At 47.4% G+C, this 22,500-nt stretch overlaps 1 protein-coding gene across 4 annotated transcripts in view; it reads right to left on the bottom strand.

Moving 5' to 3' along the window:
• si:dkey-172j4.3 (diacylglycerol kinase delta) overlaps positions 1-22,500 on the bottom strand; it is a 58,845-nt gene that overhangs the window by 14,869 nt on the left and 21,476 nt on the right. For 2 of the 4 annotated variants that reach the window (XM_035520046.1, XM_027011481.2), the window contains exons 1-11: positions 5,023-5,119; positions 4,755-4,859; positions 4,520-4,652; positions 3,613-3,719; positions 3,362-3,487; positions 3,018-3,120; positions 2,493-2,652; positions 1,786-1,894; positions 1,265-1,404; positions 956-1,040; positions 185-270 (exon numbers count right to left, since the gene is read on the bottom strand). In XM_035520046.1, coding sequence (XP_035375939.1) covers positions 185-270; positions 956-1,040; positions 1,265-1,404; positions 1,786-1,894; positions 2,493-2,652; positions 3,018-3,120; positions 3,362-3,487; positions 3,613-3,719; positions 4,520-4,652; positions 4,755-4,835 — 1,130 coding nt within the window. In that variant the 5' untranslated portion in view covers positions 4,836-4,859; positions 5,023-5,119. Of the gene's footprint in view, positions 1-184; positions 271-955; positions 1,041-1,264; positions 1,405-1,785; positions 1,895-2,492; positions 2,653-3,017; positions 3,121-3,361; positions 3,488-3,612; positions 3,720-4,519; positions 4,653-4,754; positions 4,860-5,022; positions 5,121-5,197; positions 5,309-22,500 lie in introns of those variants that run through there. The other 2 variants (XM_035520047.1, XM_027011480.2) reach the window with 2 other exon arrangements.

The raw sequence follows: 22,500 nt of genomic DNA, 5'->3' as shown, positions 1-22,500 counted from the left end.
GACACACTGATGACCCCCACCCGTCCAGCTGTTGCACTGCATGACACACCAACGACCCCCACCCGTCCGGCTGTTGCATCGCATGACACACCAACGACCCCCACCCGTCCAGCTGTTGCACCGCATGACACACCAGCGCACACCGCTCACGCACGGACTCACTTAGTGAAGGAAACGCACTCACTTAGCAGAGGAGATGACATCACTGTGCTTGTCGGAATCCAGGATTTTCGTCAGGTGGCTGGCGACGGAGTCAGCATAGTGGGTGATCTAGACCAGTAACACAAGAGCAGCACACGGACGTGAAGCAGCAAAGAGCCAAAGTAACAGACTTTGGCAAGAAGCTCCTGTTTAATCTGAGGGGAAAGTTTTAAAGCAGCAAAAAAGCTACATCTGGGAGTGTGTTCTAATCTTCTGGGCACACAGTATCCATGTACAAAGTATGCGTGTTTGGTGACTTCCTAACTTCTGCACGTTCTTCCTCACAATTTCTCCCTTTCTGTTGGGAGCTGGGCAGCATTGTGTAAGCTTTACCTGGCGCGATCACAAGGCTGGTATTGTTTGTCCTCCCACGTAACCTTTATAATAACTACACGTTTAGGCCGATCCATCTCTTCAAGTCTGAGCAAGCTAAGAAGTTAATTCAGCCTACAGTTAACCTAGAGTTAATTCACGATAACCTAGACTACACTATAAATTCAAGATAACCTAGATTAATGTGGAATTTCAAGATAACCTAGATTAGTCTATAAATTCTATCTACCCTAGACTATTATGTTAATTCTCAAAGTCAACACTGGTATGTTCGTCCTTGTACAATACAGTGCTGATTCTCCGCATGTGGTGTAAAATCTGAGAAGAATGTCAATCAAGCATGCTCATTAGAATTGTAAGACCACGCCTACACAGTTCTAATCAGTTCAGTTTGATTCTGAGCGAAGTACAGGAAGTGTACCTGAAGGGGGCAGTCCAGAGGCTCTTCCTCCTTAATGATGACGGGAGTGTTTTTGGTGGGAACTTCATATGTCATTATACTCCATCTGATGCCAGAACCCATACACACAAGAGGGAAGTGTCAAACAGACCTGCTCAGAATAAATCTCACTCATTCTACATTTAACTTTGAATGGGTGAGTGTGTGGTGTGTGTGTGTGTGTGTTTATGGGGTGTGTGTGTGTGTGTGTTTATGGGGTGTGTGTGTGTGTGTGTGTGTGTGTGTGTGTGTTTGTGGGGTGTGTGTGTGTGTGTGTGAGTGTGTGTTGACCTGTCCAGCATCTTGGTGGTGGCTCTCTCCAGTTTCTCCAGGATCTGTAGCAGTTGGGCATCATCATCACACAGGCCTCCCCAGCCCAGCACCCGCGCCAGGTCATTCCCCGTTCCCAGGGGAAGCACGCCCAGCTGGCACTGTAGACGCAGGGACGCAAACACACACCCACACACCCGCCCGCACACACACACACACATAAACCCGCACAAACACACACACGCACCCACCCACCCACACACACATACACCCGCCCGCACACACACACACACACATAAACCCGCACAAACACACACACACACACATAAACCCGCACAAACACACACATGCACCCACCCACCCACACACACATAAACCCGCACAAACACACACACACGCACTCATTCACACACACACACACATAAACCCGCACAAACACACACACGCACACGCACCGGTGCACACACACATGGAATCCGAATGAATCAGAGCTTATATGTTTCTTTGTCGTTGTTTGCGTAATACCTTGCAGTGCTGCATACCTGTTTGTGCAGCTGCATTTTGTCCAGTTCAGACAGCACCCAGCCAACACTGCCATCACCACCACACACCAGGATACGGAACGTCTCAAACTTCTGGAACAGCCGTAGCCTGCACACACACACACACACACACACACACACAAACACACCACACACACACACACACACACACACACACACACACACACACACACCACACACACACACACACACACACACACACCACACACACACACACACGCGCGCGCACGCACACGCACACCAAGCACGCACACACGCACACGCACGCACACACACGCACGCACAGACACACGCACACACACGCACACACACGCACGCACACACACGCACACACACACACACACACGCACGCACACACACGCACACACAGACACACACACACACACACACCACACACACACACACGCACACACACACACACACACGCACGCACACACACACACACGCACGCACGCATGCACGCACACACACACGCACGACACACACACACACACACAAAACCTCACAAATAATGTCACTGTAATATATAGGTATTACTGTTCTCACAGAATATATATGTGGTGAATATATATGTATTAGTGTATGCTCTCACACAATATATGTGCGTTATTGTACGAACGTGGGCTATTGCAGAATATATGCGTATTAGTGTGTGAATGTATTTTCTGATGTGCAGAGAGCCTCACCCTAGCTGTGGTCCTCCGTTCATGAGGTCAAAGACCTGCGCAGGGTTCAGCAGCTGTCTGAACTTACGCAGGAACTTCACGCCTTGGTTATCACCACTCTTACTGTTCACCAGCACCAGCAGGGGACTAGAGCAGGATGGACTCATGGCCTTCCAAAAGCCTGCAGAGGGAGAGAGGGAGAGAAATAAAGAGAGTGATGGGATCCTGAGGCGCACCCTTCACCCACACTGTATGTCCTTCCTCTGCCATCTGAATAACCCACCCAGTGAAAGTGGAGAATGTGGGACTGCACAGAGCTCGTGGTGCTTGTCTTGTCATTTGATTGGATGGTAGCACAGGAAAGACAACCTGTGTGGGTGAATATCCTAACATAGGACACAACAGAAAGAAATGGGCCCACTTTAAACATTTTCCCTTATATACTGCATTCCAGGGGCTGGTATGGATATTCCAGCTTTTCCTTTCTGCGAGGGCGTCCTTCACTGACACATGAGGCGCTCAGGAAGTTGCTGGGTTGATCCTTACCATCCGAGTCGATGCTGTTGAGAGCAGTGGGAGGGATGATGGACACCTTACACTGACCCAGCGGACAAATCTTCCCAAGCTGCTCCTTACAGCTGCTGTGAACCTGAACATACGCACACATACGGTGTCATGAATAAACCCGAACACTAGTGTTCATTAATGGTGTGTGTGTGTGATGCTGTGTGTGGGCGTGTGTGTATGCTGGTGTGTGTGATGACGTGGGTGCGGGTGTTGATGTTTGTGTGGATGTGTTTGTGTGTGGTTGCGTTTTTATGCTTTGCGTGATGATGTGTGTGTGCGTGTGTTTGTGTGTGAGTGTGTCACGCTGAACGCGGAGTGCTTACGATGGCTTTACACCAGAGACAGCGCCAGTCCTGCAGCCTGCGGACACTACCACACGCCCGATCACACACCACACACTTTGCACTGACGGGCAGGTTCCCTTCCAGCCACTGGTGCGGCATAGACACCTGGAAGGACGCACACACAAACGCACACACACACACACACACACACAAACGCACATACAGTTGAGTCATTTATTCACTGCTGAATATACAGTTCATACAAGAGCAATAAAGGAACGTAAGCTCACCCCATCTTCATCCTCAATGATGTCATTTCCTATGGAGGCCAGAGTGGTCCACTTGCAGTTGTTAGTTGATCGAACGGCACACCGCTTATGAGCTTTGAATTTACACACTGTAACATACACACACACACACACACACACACACACACACACACACACACACACACACACTCACAGTGAGACAGTAGACTTTCCTAACCTTTCACAACAATAGCGAGCTGATTCACAGTGACTGGCTGAAGGCAGAGAGGTGATGACAGAGAGGAGTGGAGAAGTAGACAAGTGGAGCCAAAACCTGAACGAAAAGTGACAGTTGGAAATAGATGAAGAAACAGAGAAGAGCAGTGTGAGAAGAGGAAGAGAAGAGCAGTGTGAGAAGAGGAAGAGAAGAGCAGTGTGAGAAGAGCAAGAGAAGAGCAGTGTGAGAAGAGCAAGAGAAGAGCAGTAGAAGAAGAGTAAGAGAAGAGCAAGAGAAGAGCAGTGTGAGAAGAGCAAGAGATGAGCAGTGTGAGAAGAGGAAGAGAAGAGCAATAGAAGAAGAGCAAGAGAAGAGCAAGAGAAGAGCAGTAGAAGAAGAGCAAGAGAAGAGCGGTGTGAGAAGAGTAAGAGAAGAGCGGTAGGAGAAGAGCAGTGTGAGAAGAGCAAGAGAAGAGCAGTGTGAGAAGAGTAAGAGAAGAGCAGCAGAAGAAGAGCAAGAGAAGAGCAAGAGAAGAGCAGTAGGAGAAGAGCAAGAGAAGAGCAAGAGAAGAAGAGCAAGAGAAGAGCAAGAGAAGAGCAGTAGGAGAAGAGCAAGAGAAGAGCAGTAGGAGAAGAGCAGTAGGAGAAGAGCAGGAGAAGAGCAGTAGAAGAAGAGCAAGAGAAGAGCACTAGGAGAAGATGAGAGGGGCAGCATTAGGTGCCGTGTGCTTACCTTCGCAGGAGAGGCCATGGGAGGTGACTCCAGGCAGCGCCTCCCTGCACACGTTACAGAAGGTGGGGCGTGCATGCGAGCAGGCGTACCAGTTATGCATCCCAGAGAAGTGCTCCATGTTAAACTGGCTGGCCTGGGGACCAAAGGGGCACCACATTCACTCTCCAATCAGGAAAAAGGCACCACAATTAATAAAGTGTGTAAACAAGGTTAAAGGTCAGGAGTCTAAGCAGACCTCATAGCTCTCCCATTTCTGGACCGATTTTAGCGCGCTGATCCAGTCCTCCATCTCCTTCCTGCTCTCCGCACAAAGCATCAGTTTACGGAATGGAGTAATCACCTGAGAGGAAAACAGAGCGACTCTTGTTCTAATGCAGTCTATTCTATTAACATGTGTGTGTGTGTGTGTGTGTGTGTGTGTGTGTGTGTGTGTGTATATATGTGTGTGTGTGTGTGTGTGAGTGTGTGTGTGTGTGTGTGTGTGTGTGTGTGTGTGTACTTACTGTGAAGCTGTTGTTGACATTCTTGGTGCTGGTCTCTGCCACACTGGCATCTGAGAGGTCCACCTCATCGAATATGAGAGACTACGGCAACACAAGAAGGTCTCTCACCAAATCAGCCCACTCACACAGAGCACTGAACGGGGGCTCGCCTCGCCTAGCCCAACCCCGGGGTTACCTTGGAGTCTTTGGCGTAGTAGAGAGTCCTGCCCCTCAGTTTGAAGTAACGCCTCTTCCAACGCTGAAAGGAGCTGGTTTGCTTCAACAGGACACCCTCCTTCACACTCTTCTACAGACAGACATGGAGCGAGGGGTTGGGGAGTGACAGTTAATGACGAGTGCACGACTCTGTGGATGTGTGTGTGACCAAGTTAGAGACACTGGCGGCGGTCCAGGGTCCCCGAGCACCTCCAGGCTACAGACGCGGGCTGCTGGCTGTGTGCAGGAACAAGCCTTGGCTGTGGACCAATCCTCCGTAGCCTCAGCGGCGGGCGAGTGACCCGTGAGCCGGTTCTCATCGCTGTGTCTCTCCCTTCCCCCGAAGCCTGAAGCAGAGCTGCTCTCACCAGCCCAGAGGCAACCGAGGAAGTCTCTACCCATGTTAAACCCCCTTAAATTCCCCTCCCACCCCCCCAAACAAATCGACTCCTCTGGCACTCAAGATCACCTCTGTGTCTTCCGGTGTGGCAATGTCAATATATTAGATACATCAATACAGCACTGTTCTTCTGGCCTTAATACTCAAATAATGGTTTTGTCAGAATGTTGTGTAGGGGAAAGGGGCTTCCACTTTCCTCAGTAAAAGCCTCAGACCCAAAATTGTGCAGTTGTGCGCCGAGGCAAACAGAATCTCTGGAGGCGTCCAGAGGCCATAGCACACCTTAACCGCATCGCATCAAGGCCGCAAAGTGATAAGCAGGGGATTTCCCTGCGCGCTCTCTCCATTACATCATAATCGCATTGGAGAGGCGGGAAGAAAAACCTGCCCAGAGTCGCCTAGCAACCGGACCTTTCTGTGCAACTGGCGAGAACGTTCCCATTTCCAGAAAGTACATCAACCTCCTCCCAGTCCCCTTGGGTCATGACATGTACTGACAGGTCTCTGCAGGCTGGCAGTCCCGCAGGTGAGCAGTCTTGGAGAAGTTCCTCTGATGGACAGTCTCCGTGCATCTGCACTCGTTTGGTTGGTAATGCGTTGCTGGGAGAGATATATGCTATCTGCCTGCACCCGCTCCATGTGGTCTGACCAGCGGCAGCTGTCTAGGCCCTACTGGGAACTCAAACTCCGGTTATATCATGAGCTGCACGATAGATTGTTTGTTAATCCTTATTGCAACATTGGTCTTTGCAGTACCGATCAGAGAAGGGTGCCATACACAAATAAGCTCTCCAACAAATCACACATTGTTAGCGTATGCTCCGAGCATCCCATGAGCATCTCACACATTCCAGAATTGTCTTCTGTGGGTGTTTCGCAGGATTCAAATCATCTACAAATGTAAATGACTTCACATCAACGGTTCATCAATGCGGTTTGAAATATTGCAAGGCATACTGCAATCTGTACTGCTCCTAACCTTGTGGCCACAGGGCTTACTCTTGCTGGGAGGATCCAGCAGTAGGTGCGTGTGTGTGGGAGCCGTGGGTGACAGGGCAGTGTGTGGGTGTCATGTTGGGTTGGTGTGTGTGTGTGTGTGTGTGTGTGTGTGGGGGGGGTATGTGTGTGTGTGTGTGTGTCTGTGTGTGTGTGTGTGTGTGTGTGTGGGGGGGGGTATGTGTGTGTGTGTGGGGGGGTATGTGTGTGTGTGTGTGTGGGGGGGTATGTGTGTGTGTGTGTGGGGGGGGTATGTGTGTGTGTGTGGGTATGTGTGTGTGTGTGTGTGTGTGTGAGCAGAGGGTGGGAGCCGTGGGTGACAGGGCAGTGTGTGGGTGTCATGTTGGGTTGGTGTGTGTGTGTGTGTGTGGGGGGGGGTATGTGTGTGTGTGTGGGTGTGTGTGTGTGTGTGTGTGTGTGAGCAGAGGGTGGGAGCCGTGGGTGACAGGGCAGTGTGTGGGTGTCATGTTGGGTTGGTGTGTGTGTGTGTGTGTGGGGGGGGGGGTATGTGGGTGTCATGTTGGGTTGGTGTGTGTGTGTGTGGGGGGGGTATGTGCGTGTGTGTGGGAGCCGTGGGTGACAGGGCAGTGTGTGGGTGTCATGTTGGGTTGGTGTGTGTGTGTGTGTGTGTGGGGGGGGTATGTGGGTGTCATGTTGGGTTGGTGTGTGTGTGTGTGGGGGGGGGTGTGTGTGTGTGTGTGTGTGTGTGTGTGGGTGACAGGGCAGTGTGTGGGTGTCATGTTGGGTTGGTGTATGTGATTATAACACTTTTTTCTTCCTCTCCCTTTATGGAATGCAGCAACAATGTGGATCTGGGCTATGGCATTGATCAATGTGCTGATAGCAGGACACAAGAATGGAATGGAGAAATATTGTGCACTAGTAGATAGGTCTGTGTGTGTGTGTGTGTGTGGGGGTATGTGTGTGTGTGTGGGGGGTATGTGTGTGTGTGTGTGTGTGTGTGTGTGTGTGTGGGGGGGGGTATGTGTGTGTGTGTGTGTGTGTGTCTGTGTGTGTGTGTCTGTGTCTTTGTGTGTGTGTGGGGGGGTATGTGTGTGTGTGTGGGGGGGGTATGTGTGTGTGTGTGTGTGTCTGTGTGTGGGGGGGTATGTGTGTGTGTGTGTGGGGGGGTATGTGTGTGTGTGTGTGGGGGGGGTATGTGTGTGTGTGTGTGTGTGTCTGTGTGTGTGTGTCTGTGTCTGTGTGTGTGTGTGGGGGGTATGTGTGTGTGTGTGTGGGGGGGTATGTGTGTGTGTGTGTGGGGGGGGTATGTGTGTGTGTGTGTGTGTGTGTCTGTGTGTGTGTGTCTGTGTGTGTGTGTGGGGGGGTATGTGTGTGTGTGTGGGTATGTGGGTATGTGTGTGTGTGTGTGGGGGGTATGTGTGTGTGTGTGTGTGTGTCTGTGTGTGTGTGTCTGTGTGTGTGTGTGGGGGGGTATGTGTGTGTGTGTGTGTGTGTGTCTGTGTGTGTGTGTGTGTGTGTGTGTGTGTGTGTGGGGGGGGTATGTGTGTGTGTGTGGGTATGTGGGTATGTGTGTGTGTGTGTGGGGCTTGCGTGTTAATGTTTGTCTGTCTGTCTCTCTCTGTCTCCCACTCAAACGTACAGCCTGGACTGCTTGGAAATCTGGGAACTCACTCTCCCAAACCTTTTGTCTGCCTTCTAGTGTATTCACAGCGGTGCAGTGGCTCACACCCGCAAACACACCCACACACAGGACACAGAAAAAGAAGTGAAAAGAAACATAGTCACTCTCACCCTCACACTGGGGCAACATCCTGCCCCCCCACACACTATGACATCAAATCATGACTCATGACTTCTTTCTTGGAATGACACACCAAACTCTTTAAATCTTTTCACTTCTCCACTCTCACCTCTCCAGTCTGCTCCCTGTCATTGCCTCGTTGCTCTCTCCCTTCATCTCACTCTCCCTATCAGCTCATTTTCTCTCCTCTCCATCTGCCTTGCCCTCCACGTCTCCTCTCACAGGTTCAACACCCTTCTGTTTTCATCCCAAAAGTCAATTAGTTCAGTTTATTCTGTTATATCATGAAATCATAGGTACTAGAGGAGAACAGTGGCATTGCATAATAATTCCCAGATCTGAATATGCGTATCTGTGTCTGTCTGTGTGTGTGTGTGTGTGTGTGTGTGTGTGTGTGTGTGTGTGTGTGTGTGTGTGTGTGTGTGTGTGTGTGTGAAAAGTGGGGAAATGTTCCTGGTTCACCCACAGAAGTTCCCAACACCTCCCATGACTCATAATCTTCCACGTCACGGTCCAATTATACTGGTAAGAAAGAAACTGAGTTTCTTTATCCACCTATAATGGGACCTGAGGCACAGAAAGATGAGTCTCAGAAAGAGGGAAAGAGTTAAAGAGTGAGAAAGCCGAGATAACAGAGAGGCTTGGGGCGAGAGGAGGAAGGAACACTGTGATCGTGCCTTCCAGGCAGGAATCATACAGGCAATAAAGCAGAAAAAAAGGGACAAACCATAACAAAGGAGAAGCCAGTAACAGTCCCACTGCAGTCAGCACTAATCACACACAGAGAAAGCAATCCAGTGTCCATCTGGAAAACACTACCAAAGCTGTCCTGCAGACATGAGTCATCACACAGGCAGAGCCAGAGAGAAACTACAATCCAGAAGTATTCAGTAACTAGTAACCAGTAAGTAGGAGAATATTCTACAGATGATTTGCACACAGAGACCCCTGATGTCAGGCATTAGTGGTTATATACATTAGACTATACTAAATGTTTTCTATGATTAATAGCTCATAAATCTATGCAAGCCTATAAAGAGTGCCTAGAGTGCTCTATCAGGCAGAAGCTGGCTGATCTGTCCCTGCATCGCATTGGCCAGAGAAACAACCACCTACCAGTGTTTCCCAAGCACTAAAGGACTCTCACACGCATCCTGATCAAGGTTCCCTGACCAGGTCGGCAGAAAGCAAATTACCTGAGGTTCACTTTCTGATAGGCCAAGGTTAGCCAGTCACTCTTATCTGTCAGTTTCCATGGATACACCAATGAGCTGTCTGCAAACACAGATTTCAGACGCCTAATCAGTGCTGCGAGTAAAGGTGTAGTGAAACTAGAGCATGACAGCCTGAGAGAGAATGGAAACAAAGGCTATGTTATACACACACACACACTCACACACACACACACACACACACACACACTCACACACACACACACACACACACTCACACACACTCACACACACACACACACACACACACACTCACACACACACACTCACACTCACACACACACACACACACACACACACACTCACACACACACACTCACACTCACACACACACACACACACACAGAAAAAACCCAGAATGCAACTGCATTTCAGTCCTATATTACAAAATGGCACAAAGCTGAGTGCTTAACAGCGTCCCTTTACCCGGAAATGGCAGCTACTCTCCTAGCGGTCAAATGAAAAAATAGCATTTTCAAACAAAAATGGATTCAAATAGATGCGGATGCTTTCATTTGTCTACCACACTGCCGCTTGACATTATTTGAGTGCTACGCAGTTTAAACAACAGACTTGTGATACAGTCCAGTAAGAGAGAGGGCAGAGAGGCTGGGTGAAAGGGATCGTCTTGGGATGGTGGTATGGAATAGGGTGTTATGGAATATAGCGATATGGAACAGAGTGGAATAGAATGGGGTGGAATGGAATGGGGTGGTATGGAATGGCATGATGTGGAATGATGTGGTATAGAATAGAGTGGTATGGAATGGGGTGGTATGGAATATAGTGATATGGAACGGAGTGGAATGGAATGGGGTGGCATGGAATGATGTGGTATGTGATTAGTTACGATGCCTCCCAACTCTTACATTTCAGGAAAATAGTCTGTCGCTAAAAAACAAAACAAAACAAACAAACAAACAAACAAAAAACTAAAACTAAAAGAGCAGGTGGTGTAATGGAAGTCCCATCACAACTAAAATGACTGTACTCAGTACATGCCATAATGATGGATATTGAAGGATATATCTGAGCACCAGATTCATTCAGTTCACTCAGTAAAAGAGTGTCAGCCTTTTTATATTTAAACGTTTTTAGATACTACAGATAATCTCCACTCTGAAGGTTTGAAATGTGGCTAGAATGCTCTAGTGAAAACTCAGAACAAAATGATCATTTGTAAAGAAAGAATGCAGCTAATATTTTGTTATCATTTCTAAGTCCACTGTTAGCTAGGGCTCTTTGTTAATGCCTTTTTACACTAGTCTGGAGAGGTGGGCCCAACCACTTTAAATCAGAAGTTAAAAATAAAAAACAACAACAAATGTTATTTCCAATAAACAGTCGTCTTCATCTTTTCTTCTTCCAGGAGTATACTCAGGTTTGCCACCCAAAACAAAGCCAAAAATCATGGAGGAGAGAGGAAGAACAGAGCTAAGTTCTGACAGGAGACAAGGAGCCTGCAGACAGAGCAATTAGGACCAACGCCCACAGCAAGACATCCTTCCTCATCTAGTCATTAAACTAATGAAGTGATTATAACCCCATCTGGAGCTGTGTGTGTGTGTGTGTGTGTGTGTGTGTGTGTGTGTGTGTGCGATGAGTATTTATTCCCCCACCCCCACACACATACATGTGCACACACATAAATGACAAATGAAGTGTTCCAGGTTACTTTTAAAAGACGACTGACCAATGCTCACATTAAAAAATAACAATTTGTCAGTTGCATAAAGCAGCTTATTCCAGCCTATCACTACACCCATTACTACACCCATCACTGCAACCTTTACTACACCCATCACTACACCCTTTACTACACCCATCACTACACCTACACCCATCACTACACCCTTTACTGCACCCATCACTACACCCTTTACTGCACCCTTTACTACACCCATCACTGCACCCTTTACTACACCCATCACTACACCCTTTACTGCACCCTTTACTACACCCATCACTACACCCTTTACTGCACCCTTTACTACACCCATCACTACACCCTTTACTGCACCCTTTACTGCACCCATCACTACACCCTTTACTGCACCCTTTACTACACCCATCACTACACCCTTTACTGCACCCTTTACTACACCCATCACTACACCCTTTACTACACCCATCACTACACCCTTTACTGCACCCTTTACTACACCCATCACTACACCCTTTACTGCACCCTTTACTACACCCATCACTACACCCTTTACTGCACCCTTTACTGCACCCATCACTACACCCTTTACTGCACCCTTTACTACACCCATCACTACACCCATCACTGCACCCTTTACTACACCCATCACTACACCCTTTACTACACCCATCACTACACCCTTTACTGCACCCTTTACTACACCCATCACTACACCCTTTACTGCACCCTTTACTACACCCATCACTACACCCTTTACTGCACCCATCACTACACCCTTTACTGCACCCTTTACTACACCCATCACTACACCCTTTACTGCACCCATCACTACACCCTTTACTGCACCCTTTACTACACCCATCACTACACCCTTTACTGCACCCATTACTACACCCTTCACTAGATCCATCACTAGACTTATCCCAAAAGCTAAGTGAGCAGTCCTGTCCTGTCCTGAAGGGACGTCCACTATCCCCGTGGTGGCTGATGTGTAGCTGCTCAGCTGTAATACGCAGGTGCCTGTGAACCTATATACCTGATGCCATTAGTCTGAAAATGAACCCCACCCACCTGAATGGAAGACCTGCGTTTTCATACACAGATACAGTTTGTATAAACACAGTCAGGCATTAGTGGAGAAGTCAGTTATGCCCTCGAGCCAAAAACCTGAGCAGCTGGAGCATCAGTCGACAATAACGGATGACTGCTAGGCACCCTCATGGTTCTGCTGGCTGCAAGGCATTTCTGGAGGGCATTTCTGCAGGGAGGGCATTTCTGGAGGGCATTTCTGGAGGGCATTTCTATACACTGATTGTGCAAGATAAATCTGTTCATAGTTCTGCAGAGGTCAGAGAGGTCACAGTTGATCAAGAGCCACACCCTTAGGGGGTTTTATCCCAATACGGAGCTGTGGACAGATGCGGACCATCAATGGGAACGTTCCAGGCATATCTGGGCTGGGAGAGTCTTGAGAACTGATAAGTTCTGTCTTTCTCTCTCTCTCTCTGTCTCTCACTCTCAAACACACACACACACACAATACTTAGACTACGCTCAAGTCCAATAACATGACCCTGAGCTATTGTAAATATAAAACATAAAAGATCAGGATCAGACTATCACCAGCATGGAGTGATAAGAGTAAAACAGGAAATAAAAATTACAACTATAACCTTACGGGGCACACACTGACAGAAATACACACACACGCACACATACACACCTGAAAGTAAAACGAATTCAGCTCTTCAGCTCTAGAGAATAGTGCAGAAACACACATGTACACATAGAAAGCACAAAGAGAGAGGTAGCCTTTTTCAACTTTTCAACTCTAGAGAATGACACACGCACACATCACATGCGCACGCACACGCACATGCACACGCACAGACACATGCACACACACACACGCACACACACTCACACACACACACACAAACACACACACACACACACACGCACGCACACACACACACACACACACAACACACACACATTTAGAAAGACAGGGGCTCCTTAAGCACTGGCTGGCTGACCTGAGCGATCTCTCTGGTGCCTCTCTCCGTGATGGGTAGAGGGTGCGCGTTATCTGAGCACCTCTCCAGAAAGTCCTCCTCACTGAGTCTGCTGCGGTCTCCCTGTGCCCAGAGCCCCAGGTCCAGGGGCACGGGCAGGCAGCACAAGGAGCCTGGACACAGTCTGGCCATGTTCCACACTCTCACGCACACCGGCATACTCTCAGAGACTCTTACATGTAGACTTCCTCCTTCACCATACACACGCCCTCTTGAGTGAAAATGTGTCCTCTTACAGGGAAAAGGTGTGTAAAAGGATCCTCCTTATATCTGGGACTGCCCCCAACGTCATAGAACACACACACACAAACACACACACACACACAGAGGTGTGTAAAGGGAAAACTATAAATAGATGTAGGTGAACTGGTTGAGCAAGCTTCCAAGCTCACAGAACAAACTGCCATATTCATAAAAACACTCCTATTGGTCCTTTTTATCTATCAATCAAAAACCCCAAATCCTGGATGGGAGGATCATGACAAGATAAATAATTCTATATATATATATATAAATAATAACAAGCGACTATGAAAGGATGCGTCCAGTTTAGGGGTCCACGGTAGTTGAGGCATTCTTCGTGTTCCTAAGCACACCTGCCAGAATTACATAACTGAACACTTGGCACAACCCCTGCCAAAAATGCACACACACCTAATTTTCTGAAATGATGCACAGAGTATATGCAACCCTGACAACAATACACATGTTTTACACACGTCATGCTAATCCACACGTCCTGTTAATCCACTTTACATCTTGCTTTCACACAGCTGCTCCCTAAATTCAAAAGAGTTTCCATTTGTTCATACTATCAGATGCTTACAAACTAAGGACATGTATATTGATATTAATGCCAGACAGTACAGTTGGTCATGAATGCGTTTACTCTGAAACCTGACTGAGTCTTCAACTGGAGGAGAATGTGACACAGGCAACAAGGAAATGAACAAGCAGTATGCACACACACACACACACACACACACACACACTCACACACACGCACACACACACACACTCACACACACACACACACTCACACACACACACACACTCACACACACACACACACATCACACGCACACACACTCACACACACACACACACGCACACACACACACACGCACTCACACACACACACACTCACACGCACACACACTCACACGCACACACACACACACTCACACACACACACACTCACACACACACACACACACACACACATACACACACTCAGACACACACACTCAGACACACACTCACACACACACGCACACACACAGAAACACACACACCACACACTCACACACACACAAACACACATACACACACACACACACACACACACATACACACACACTCAGACACACACTCACACACACACACGCACACACACAGAAACACACATACACACACACACACACACACAGGCTGTTGCGGCTGCCTGTCTAGCTGGTCCTGCCTCTGATGCCTGATACTCCCACACAACCATACACATACAAAGAGAATTACAGACAGGCACAGACCTGAGAGACAAACTCACATATATTGAGCTTTAAAAAAAGATTCTGACAGGCACAAAGAGCACCATCAGTCTTCAGCTCTGCCCCTCTGTGCACCGCGGTGTATATTTCTCTCTGTATCATGATCATCCAGACTGATTCCAACCCCTTGAATTAACTGTAACATTAGACCATTCCATCAAGGAGAAAGAGGTAGAAAAACAATGTGGGTAATTAAAGTTGCAAAGTCCCCATCAGCCACTAGAGGGCAGTCATAGGCATCAAGTATTAGAGAATACTGCAGTCATTTGTAAATGTCTGTTCAATACTACCTCTACTACACATGCCTACACATAGAGATGCACACATATACACAAATACACACAAGCTCAAATATGCCTGCATATACGCACACAGACACACAGGCACGTACAAGCATGCATAGAAGGCTTGTGGGGACAGCACACACATACACACACTGAGTCACTGCTGACACTACACGGCCCAAGCCAGCCCGATGGCATGCAGAGTTGTCATAGCAACAAGTTCTACATTGCCCCCCTGACTTGGGCATTGACGATGTTGAAGACACACACACACACACACACACACACACACGCAAGCATACACACACACACACACGCTCGTGCACACACCTATGCCTACATGTGCACAATCATGTGCGTGTGCACACGTGCACAAGCATGCGCACACACATACAAACACACACAGACACACACACACACACAGTCAATATACAAAAACTGAGACATCTTGAGATTATTTACTTTGAACAATAGGATTTTTATTTAATATAACAGTCCATGTGCCGTCTGCTCTAAATATAACAGAGTAGATCAGGACAGACACAGACAGGAAAGTCTGAAATCTAACCACAGTGTTCCCAATCAACCCCCCTGCCTCTCCACCCAGGTGCTATGAGAGGGTCATCTCTGTCTTGCTCTGTGTGACAGCTCAGTTTTCTAGGAGCTGAAAACCACATGTCATCTCCTCAGCCCAATGTGGGGCTACACCTTTCATTAGTGCAACAAGAGAACATAACTGCACAGTCTAGAGGTTCTACGTGCCTTTCTCTCATGTGCATGTTTAAGAGATACACTAAGAGATACACTAAGAGACACAGTAAGAGATACACTAAGAGATACACTAAGAGACACAGTAAGAGATACAGTAAGAGATACATTAAGAGATACACTGAGACACAGTAAGAGATACACTAAGAGATACAGTAAGATATACACTAAGAGATACAGTAAGATATAGTAATAGATACACTAAGAGATACAATAAGAGACACAGTAAAAGATACACTAAGAGATACAGTAAGAGATACACTAAGAGATACACTGAGACACAGTAAGAGATACACTAAGAGATACAGTAAGCACTGGCTTTCTATAATAATGCTGGAGTAGAGTAACACGATGGTCGCCCACGTATCCCTCACACCTTTCAGGACATCACCAGGAAGGTTACAATTCCGTATATTTATCATTAATGTGTACAGGATGTATGCATATATACTGTATTTCATGAATGTGTATGTCCTGCAGATGTCCTGTCAATAGTACAGGAGGCAGGGGACTCTTGAAGTCTTGCTCTGCTAGCACTGTCTCACAGTGAAGTGGAGCACTTTGGGAAGTAAAATATACGCACACCTACACACATGCAGATTCACACCACCACTCACAAACACACACACACACACACACACAGACAGCGCACACAAACGCAGACACAAACGCAGACACACACACAGACACACACAGACACACACACAAACGCAGACACACACACACAGACGCACACAGACACACACACAAACGCGGACACACACACACAGACGCACACAGACACACACACAAACGCGGACACACACACACACACACACACACACACACACGCAGACACACACACAGACGCACACAGACACACACACAAACGCGGACACACACACACAGACACACACACAAACGCGGACACACACACACAGACGCACACAGACACACACACAAACGCAGACACACACACACAGACGCACACAGACGCACACACACACACACACACACACACACACACACAGGAATATTTGGTGCTGACTGTGCTGCCACAGCAAAGGCATCTAATCTGATGCTTCCAGCTTATGACTCAAATCTGCCTCTGATTGAATCTACTGCTTCAGTCATAGAGAGAGAGAGAGACTGTACGAGAGAGAGACTGTACGAGAGAGAGAGAGAGAGACTGTACGAGAGAGAGAGAGACTGTACGAGAGAGACTGTACGAGAGAGAGAGAGAGACTGTACGAGAGAGAGAGAGAGACTCTACGAAAGAGAGAGACTGTACGAGAGAGAGAGAGAGACTGTACGCGAGAGAGAGAGACTGTACGAGAGAGAGAGAGAGACTCTAAATGGTTTTTTCCTGCTCTGTAAGAAGGTAATATTTGGTTTATTTTCTATCTTTTAGTGTTGTGTTGAAAAGTAATGCAGGATGAAGGAGAGAAGCAAAGGAGCAAGCAGAGAGGAAGGACAGAGTTTGAGCACGACGGGTGGAGACAGAAACCGGTGCTAAACTAAAATCATCTAAAGTGTCTAATCTGACACCTAATCTACGCTTCTGTACAGGATGAATAGCATGATCATATTTCTGGAGGAAAGAGAAACTCTGTGCAGATTCTGACTGTGAGGAGGTTGAGGTGTTGAAGTCCAGATCAGAAAGTAAAACAAATACACACCAAATATCTCTCGGCAGAACCAACCGATCCAAGGAGCTCCTGGATCGATACAGTTATCAAACAAAAAGCATCATGACAAATTGGCTGTTCAAAGTGACATGAATGGATCATTTCCAAAATCAGCTTATTCAGTTCTGGTCAGAAGAACAATAATATAATAAAAATTGAAAAACAAATGTAAAAAATTTTGAAAATTTAAAAAAGAAAAACATTAAATAATTACAAACCACTAGTAAATATCATCCAGATCTACTCAACCTAGCAACCGCTGGGAAAGAAAACCACACAATAGAGCCTCCAGCGCAGACTGGAACTCTGAAATACACTGACATTCACAAATACTCTGACAGTCATAAATACACTGACATTCACAAATACTCTGACAGTCATAAATACACTGACATTCACAAATACTCTGACAGTCATAAATACTCTGACATTCACAAATACTCTGACAGTCATAAATACTCTGACAGCAAATTCAATTCAGTTGCATCAGCAGTCTATGTCAGAAGGGTTTAGATTCAAACCTACGTCACTTCCCCGATATAAGGAATCCATATCCATATTCATATTTTCAACAGTGATGATAAGACCAACTCAAGAAATGACAGATGCATTAAGCAACATGCTGCAAAGAGTGACCCCACTCACACTATTAAACACGCTGTAAAGAGTGACCCCACTCACACTATTACACAACGTGCAAAGAGTGACCCCACTCACACTATTAAACACGCTGTAAAGAGTGACCCCACTCACACTATTACACAACGTGCAAAGAGTGACCCCACCCACACTATTACACAACGTGCAAAGAGTGACCCCACTCACACTATTACACAACGTGCAAAGAGTGACCCCACTCACACTATTAAACACGCTGTAAAGAGTGACCCCACTCACACTATTACACAACGTGCAAAGAGTGACCCCACTCACACTATTAAACACGCTGTAAAGAGTGACCCCACTCACACTATTACACAACGTGCAAAGAGTGACCCCACTCACACTATTAAACACGCTGTAAAAAGTGACCCCACTCAGACTATTACACAACGTGCAAAGAGTGACCCCACTCACACTATTAAACACGCTGTAAAAAGTGACCCCACTCACACTATTACACAACGTGCAAAGAGTGACCCCACTCACACTATTACACAACGTGCAAAGAGTGACCCCACTCACACTATTAAACACGCTGTAAAAAGTGACCCCACTCACACTATTACACAACGTGCAAAGAGTGACCCACTCACACTATTAAACACGCTGTAAAAAGTGACCCCACTCAGACTATTACACACGTGCAAAGAGTGACCCCACTCACACTATTAAACACGCTGTAAAAAGTGACCCCACTCACACTATTACACAACGTGCAAAGAGTGACCCCACTCACACTATTAAACACGCTGTAAAGAGTGACCCCACTCACACTATTACACAACGTGCAAAGAGTGACCCCACTCACACTATTAAACATGCTGTAAAGAGTGACCCCACTCACACTATTACACAACGTGCAAAGAGTGACCCCACCCACACTATTACACAACGTGCAAAGAGTGACCCCACTCACACTATTAAACACGCTGTAAAGAGTGACCCCACTCACACTATTACACAACGTGCAAAGAGTGACCCCACTCACACTATTAAACACGCTGTAAAAAGTGACCCCACTCACACTATTACACAACGTGCAAAGATGACCCCACTCACACTATTAAACACGCTGTAAAGAGTGACCCCACTCACACTATTCACAACGTGCAAAGAGTGACCCCACTCACACTATTAAACGCTGTAAAAAGTGACCCCACTCACACTATTACACAACGTGCAAAGAGTGACCCCACTCACACCATTACACACTGAGGTTCACAGTAGTGAGATACTTCATTGCAGTGATAGCATCTGTGCTCTAGCTGTGTTCTGGGGGTGCAGCGTCCTTACAGAGGACCTCCCACTAATCCCACAGATACAGACGTATTCAGAAGCATCACGTGCCAAGCGTGTCTGGACGAGAGCAGGGAATCCTTCCAGCAGCCACACAGGGCCAATCGGAGCGTGTCACCAGAGCCGTGGGGTGGGGCATCACAGATTCAGTTCTCACCACCTTCTGACTATGGTTAATGACTTTAGCTCAACCACTCCCTTCTGGTTCTGGGATTTATTTGCTTTGGTAATAATGTAAACAATAATGCTACTGAAAGATACAGAAAGAGAAAGACAGATCGTGAAAGAGAGAGAGAGATAGAGAGGGAGCATACTGTAACTTTGAGGCAGCCTGCTGATGTAGAGCAATGCCACAAACGCACACACACACACACACACACACACACACAATGAACACCTGTCTCTTGTAGAGCGGTGTGGCCTGAACAGAAAGGTCTTGGGCAAGATTCGCACCACTCCTCTGCCACGCATGCACTTCCAAACACCAGCGCCAAGCTCAGTCACGAACTTCCTCCACAAGCCTGAATGCGCTGTCACTTGTGTGGTCGCCACGGGAACAAGCACTCGCAGTAATGTCCTCAACTTCACCTGAGAACCCTTCTCTGAATCACGACTCAACACCTGTCAGGTCCGATGGTGTGCGAGTGTGCGCGCGTTCACACACACACACACACACACACACACACACACACACACACACACACACAGGCATATACTTTTCCTGAATGCTAAACAGGCATCTATATACTCAGCTGAGCAGGGCGAGCAGGAGCAGGCTCCTGACCCACAGCACATGGGGTCACCCTTGGGCTCTCGGACACAAGTCCTGCAGCTCTATATAACCACACGTGAGCTACGGTTTGACATCTAAACCGTCACCTTAACCTCACGCACATGTCTATACTGCTGTGTTAATTATGTGTTTATCTGCATTGAACACTACAGACTGATGCCCTCTCCCTCTCTCCTCTCTCTCTCTCCCACTCTCTCTCTCTCTCTCTCTCCCACTCTCTCTCTCTCTCTCCCTCCCTCTCTCTCTCTCCTCTCTCTCCTCTCTCTCTCTCTCTCTCTCTCTCTCTCTCTCTCCCTCTCTCTCTCTCTCTCCCACTCTCTCTCTCTCTCTCTCTCTCACTCTCTCTCTCTCTCTCCTCTCTCTCTCCCACTCTCTCTCTCTCCCCCCTCTCTCGCGCACCCTCTCTCCCTCCATCTCTCTCTCTCACTCACTCTCTCTCTCACCCTCTCTCTCTCTCTCTCTCTCTCTCTCACTCTCTCTCTCTCTCCCACTCTCTCTCTCTCTCTCTCTCCCACTCTCTCTCTCTCTCTCTCTCTCTCTCTCTCCCTCCCTCCCTCTCTCTCTCTCTCTCTCCCTCCCTCCCTCTCTCTCTCTCTCTCTCTCTCCTCCCTCCCTCCCTCTCTCTCTCTCTCTCTCTCTCTCTATCTCTCTCTCCTCTCTCAGCTCACACATACTCTTGCACTGCCATGTATTTTTAACCCTAATCTGAACCTTACGTGAAAGGGACATTTTTAGTCTGGTTAGTGTTTTTCCTCACTGGACAAAGCAAATATCACTTATCATCATTAAACAAAACTATTAAGCAAAACTATTGTCCACATAGTTGCGGGTTATACGCCAAGCCTTTCTTTACTAGTGTTTCTAGGACTTGGCCTGCCACGGTTTAATTTAGCAACACTTCACTATGCAAAAGAACACTCTAACAAATCTCTTTTGTTCAGCTGTTTTTATCTTGACCCTGGCCTGTCTGATGCTCCAGTGCTCTGAGTGTGTTCAAGAATCACGACATAATGTTTGCCCAGCTTCACCTAAGACACTTTAAGGATTCACCAATGCGTCTTTATGATAATACGCTGTAAGGTATATCACTACAGTAACATGAGGCAATATTATCACTATAAACTGTTTTGTCCTTATCGTGCAGCTATCAGGAAGGGCTATGGTGCGACCCGCCCTAACTCAGCCCCTCCCTAACGTCTACCGTGTCTACCCTGGCGACAGCTGGCCTGCTTGGTCAGTGAGCTCCGCGACACTCCACTGCCCTCCGAGGACTGAGGAGCGGCAGGGCCTTCCAGCCAACCACAACTACGATCGCTTCGTATTTGCTCACTCACACACACGCACGCACGCACACGCACACGGTTTACATTTGTGCTTCTCACTCACTCTTTCATTCTCACTTTCACACATACACCCATGCTATAGTTATTCATCTATCTATATATCTCTCTCTCTAACAGACACGCATGATGCTTCTCCTGTTGTCAGATTATGAGGGTGCTACCATAGCAGTTTTGGCCACATCACTGGGAGGACACACACACACGCACGCACACGCACACGCACACGCACACACACACGCACGCACACGCACACGCACGCACACACGCACGCACGCACACGCGCGCACACGCACGCGCAAAGCACCGCACACACGCACACGCACACACGCACCACACGAACACACGCACACGCCACACACACACACCACCACACACACACGCACACGCCAACGCACACATGATGAATGAAGCTGGTAATTGTGGGTGCACTCCTGTTAAGTGTCCGAGAAATCCTGCACACATAAATGGATTTCACATTATGCCCACACAGTTAAATGTTCATGCATATCTCTTAGGGTTGGTGTTGATATGATAAAACTACAATATCATGATCCCAATTTGTCCTCTTCTATGTTGTTGGTAAGTCATAACACACACAGTGAGCCAGCAAAACAGTAGTGCTCCTTTTAAAGAAAGAACAATGAATAGGCCATTTTATTTCTTCGGCGTTAATAAAACTTAACAAGGAACAAGCGAAATACAATCATTAAAAAGGAAATATGGTAATGGAATAAAGGTTCGCAACCTAAGAGCTTCTGTTACTGTGCACTTTGGACCCGGCAGTGACATAA

This window comes from Electrophorus electricus, chromosome 19 (assembly GCF_013358815.1).
Source record: "Electrophorus electricus isolate fEleEle1 chromosome 19, fEleEle1.pri, whole genome shotgun sequence".
Taxonomy (NCBI): Eukaryota; Metazoa; Chordata; class Actinopteri; order Gymnotiformes; family Gymnotidae; genus Electrophorus; species Electrophorus electricus.
This window is presented reverse-complemented; position numbering and strand designations above follow the sequence as displayed.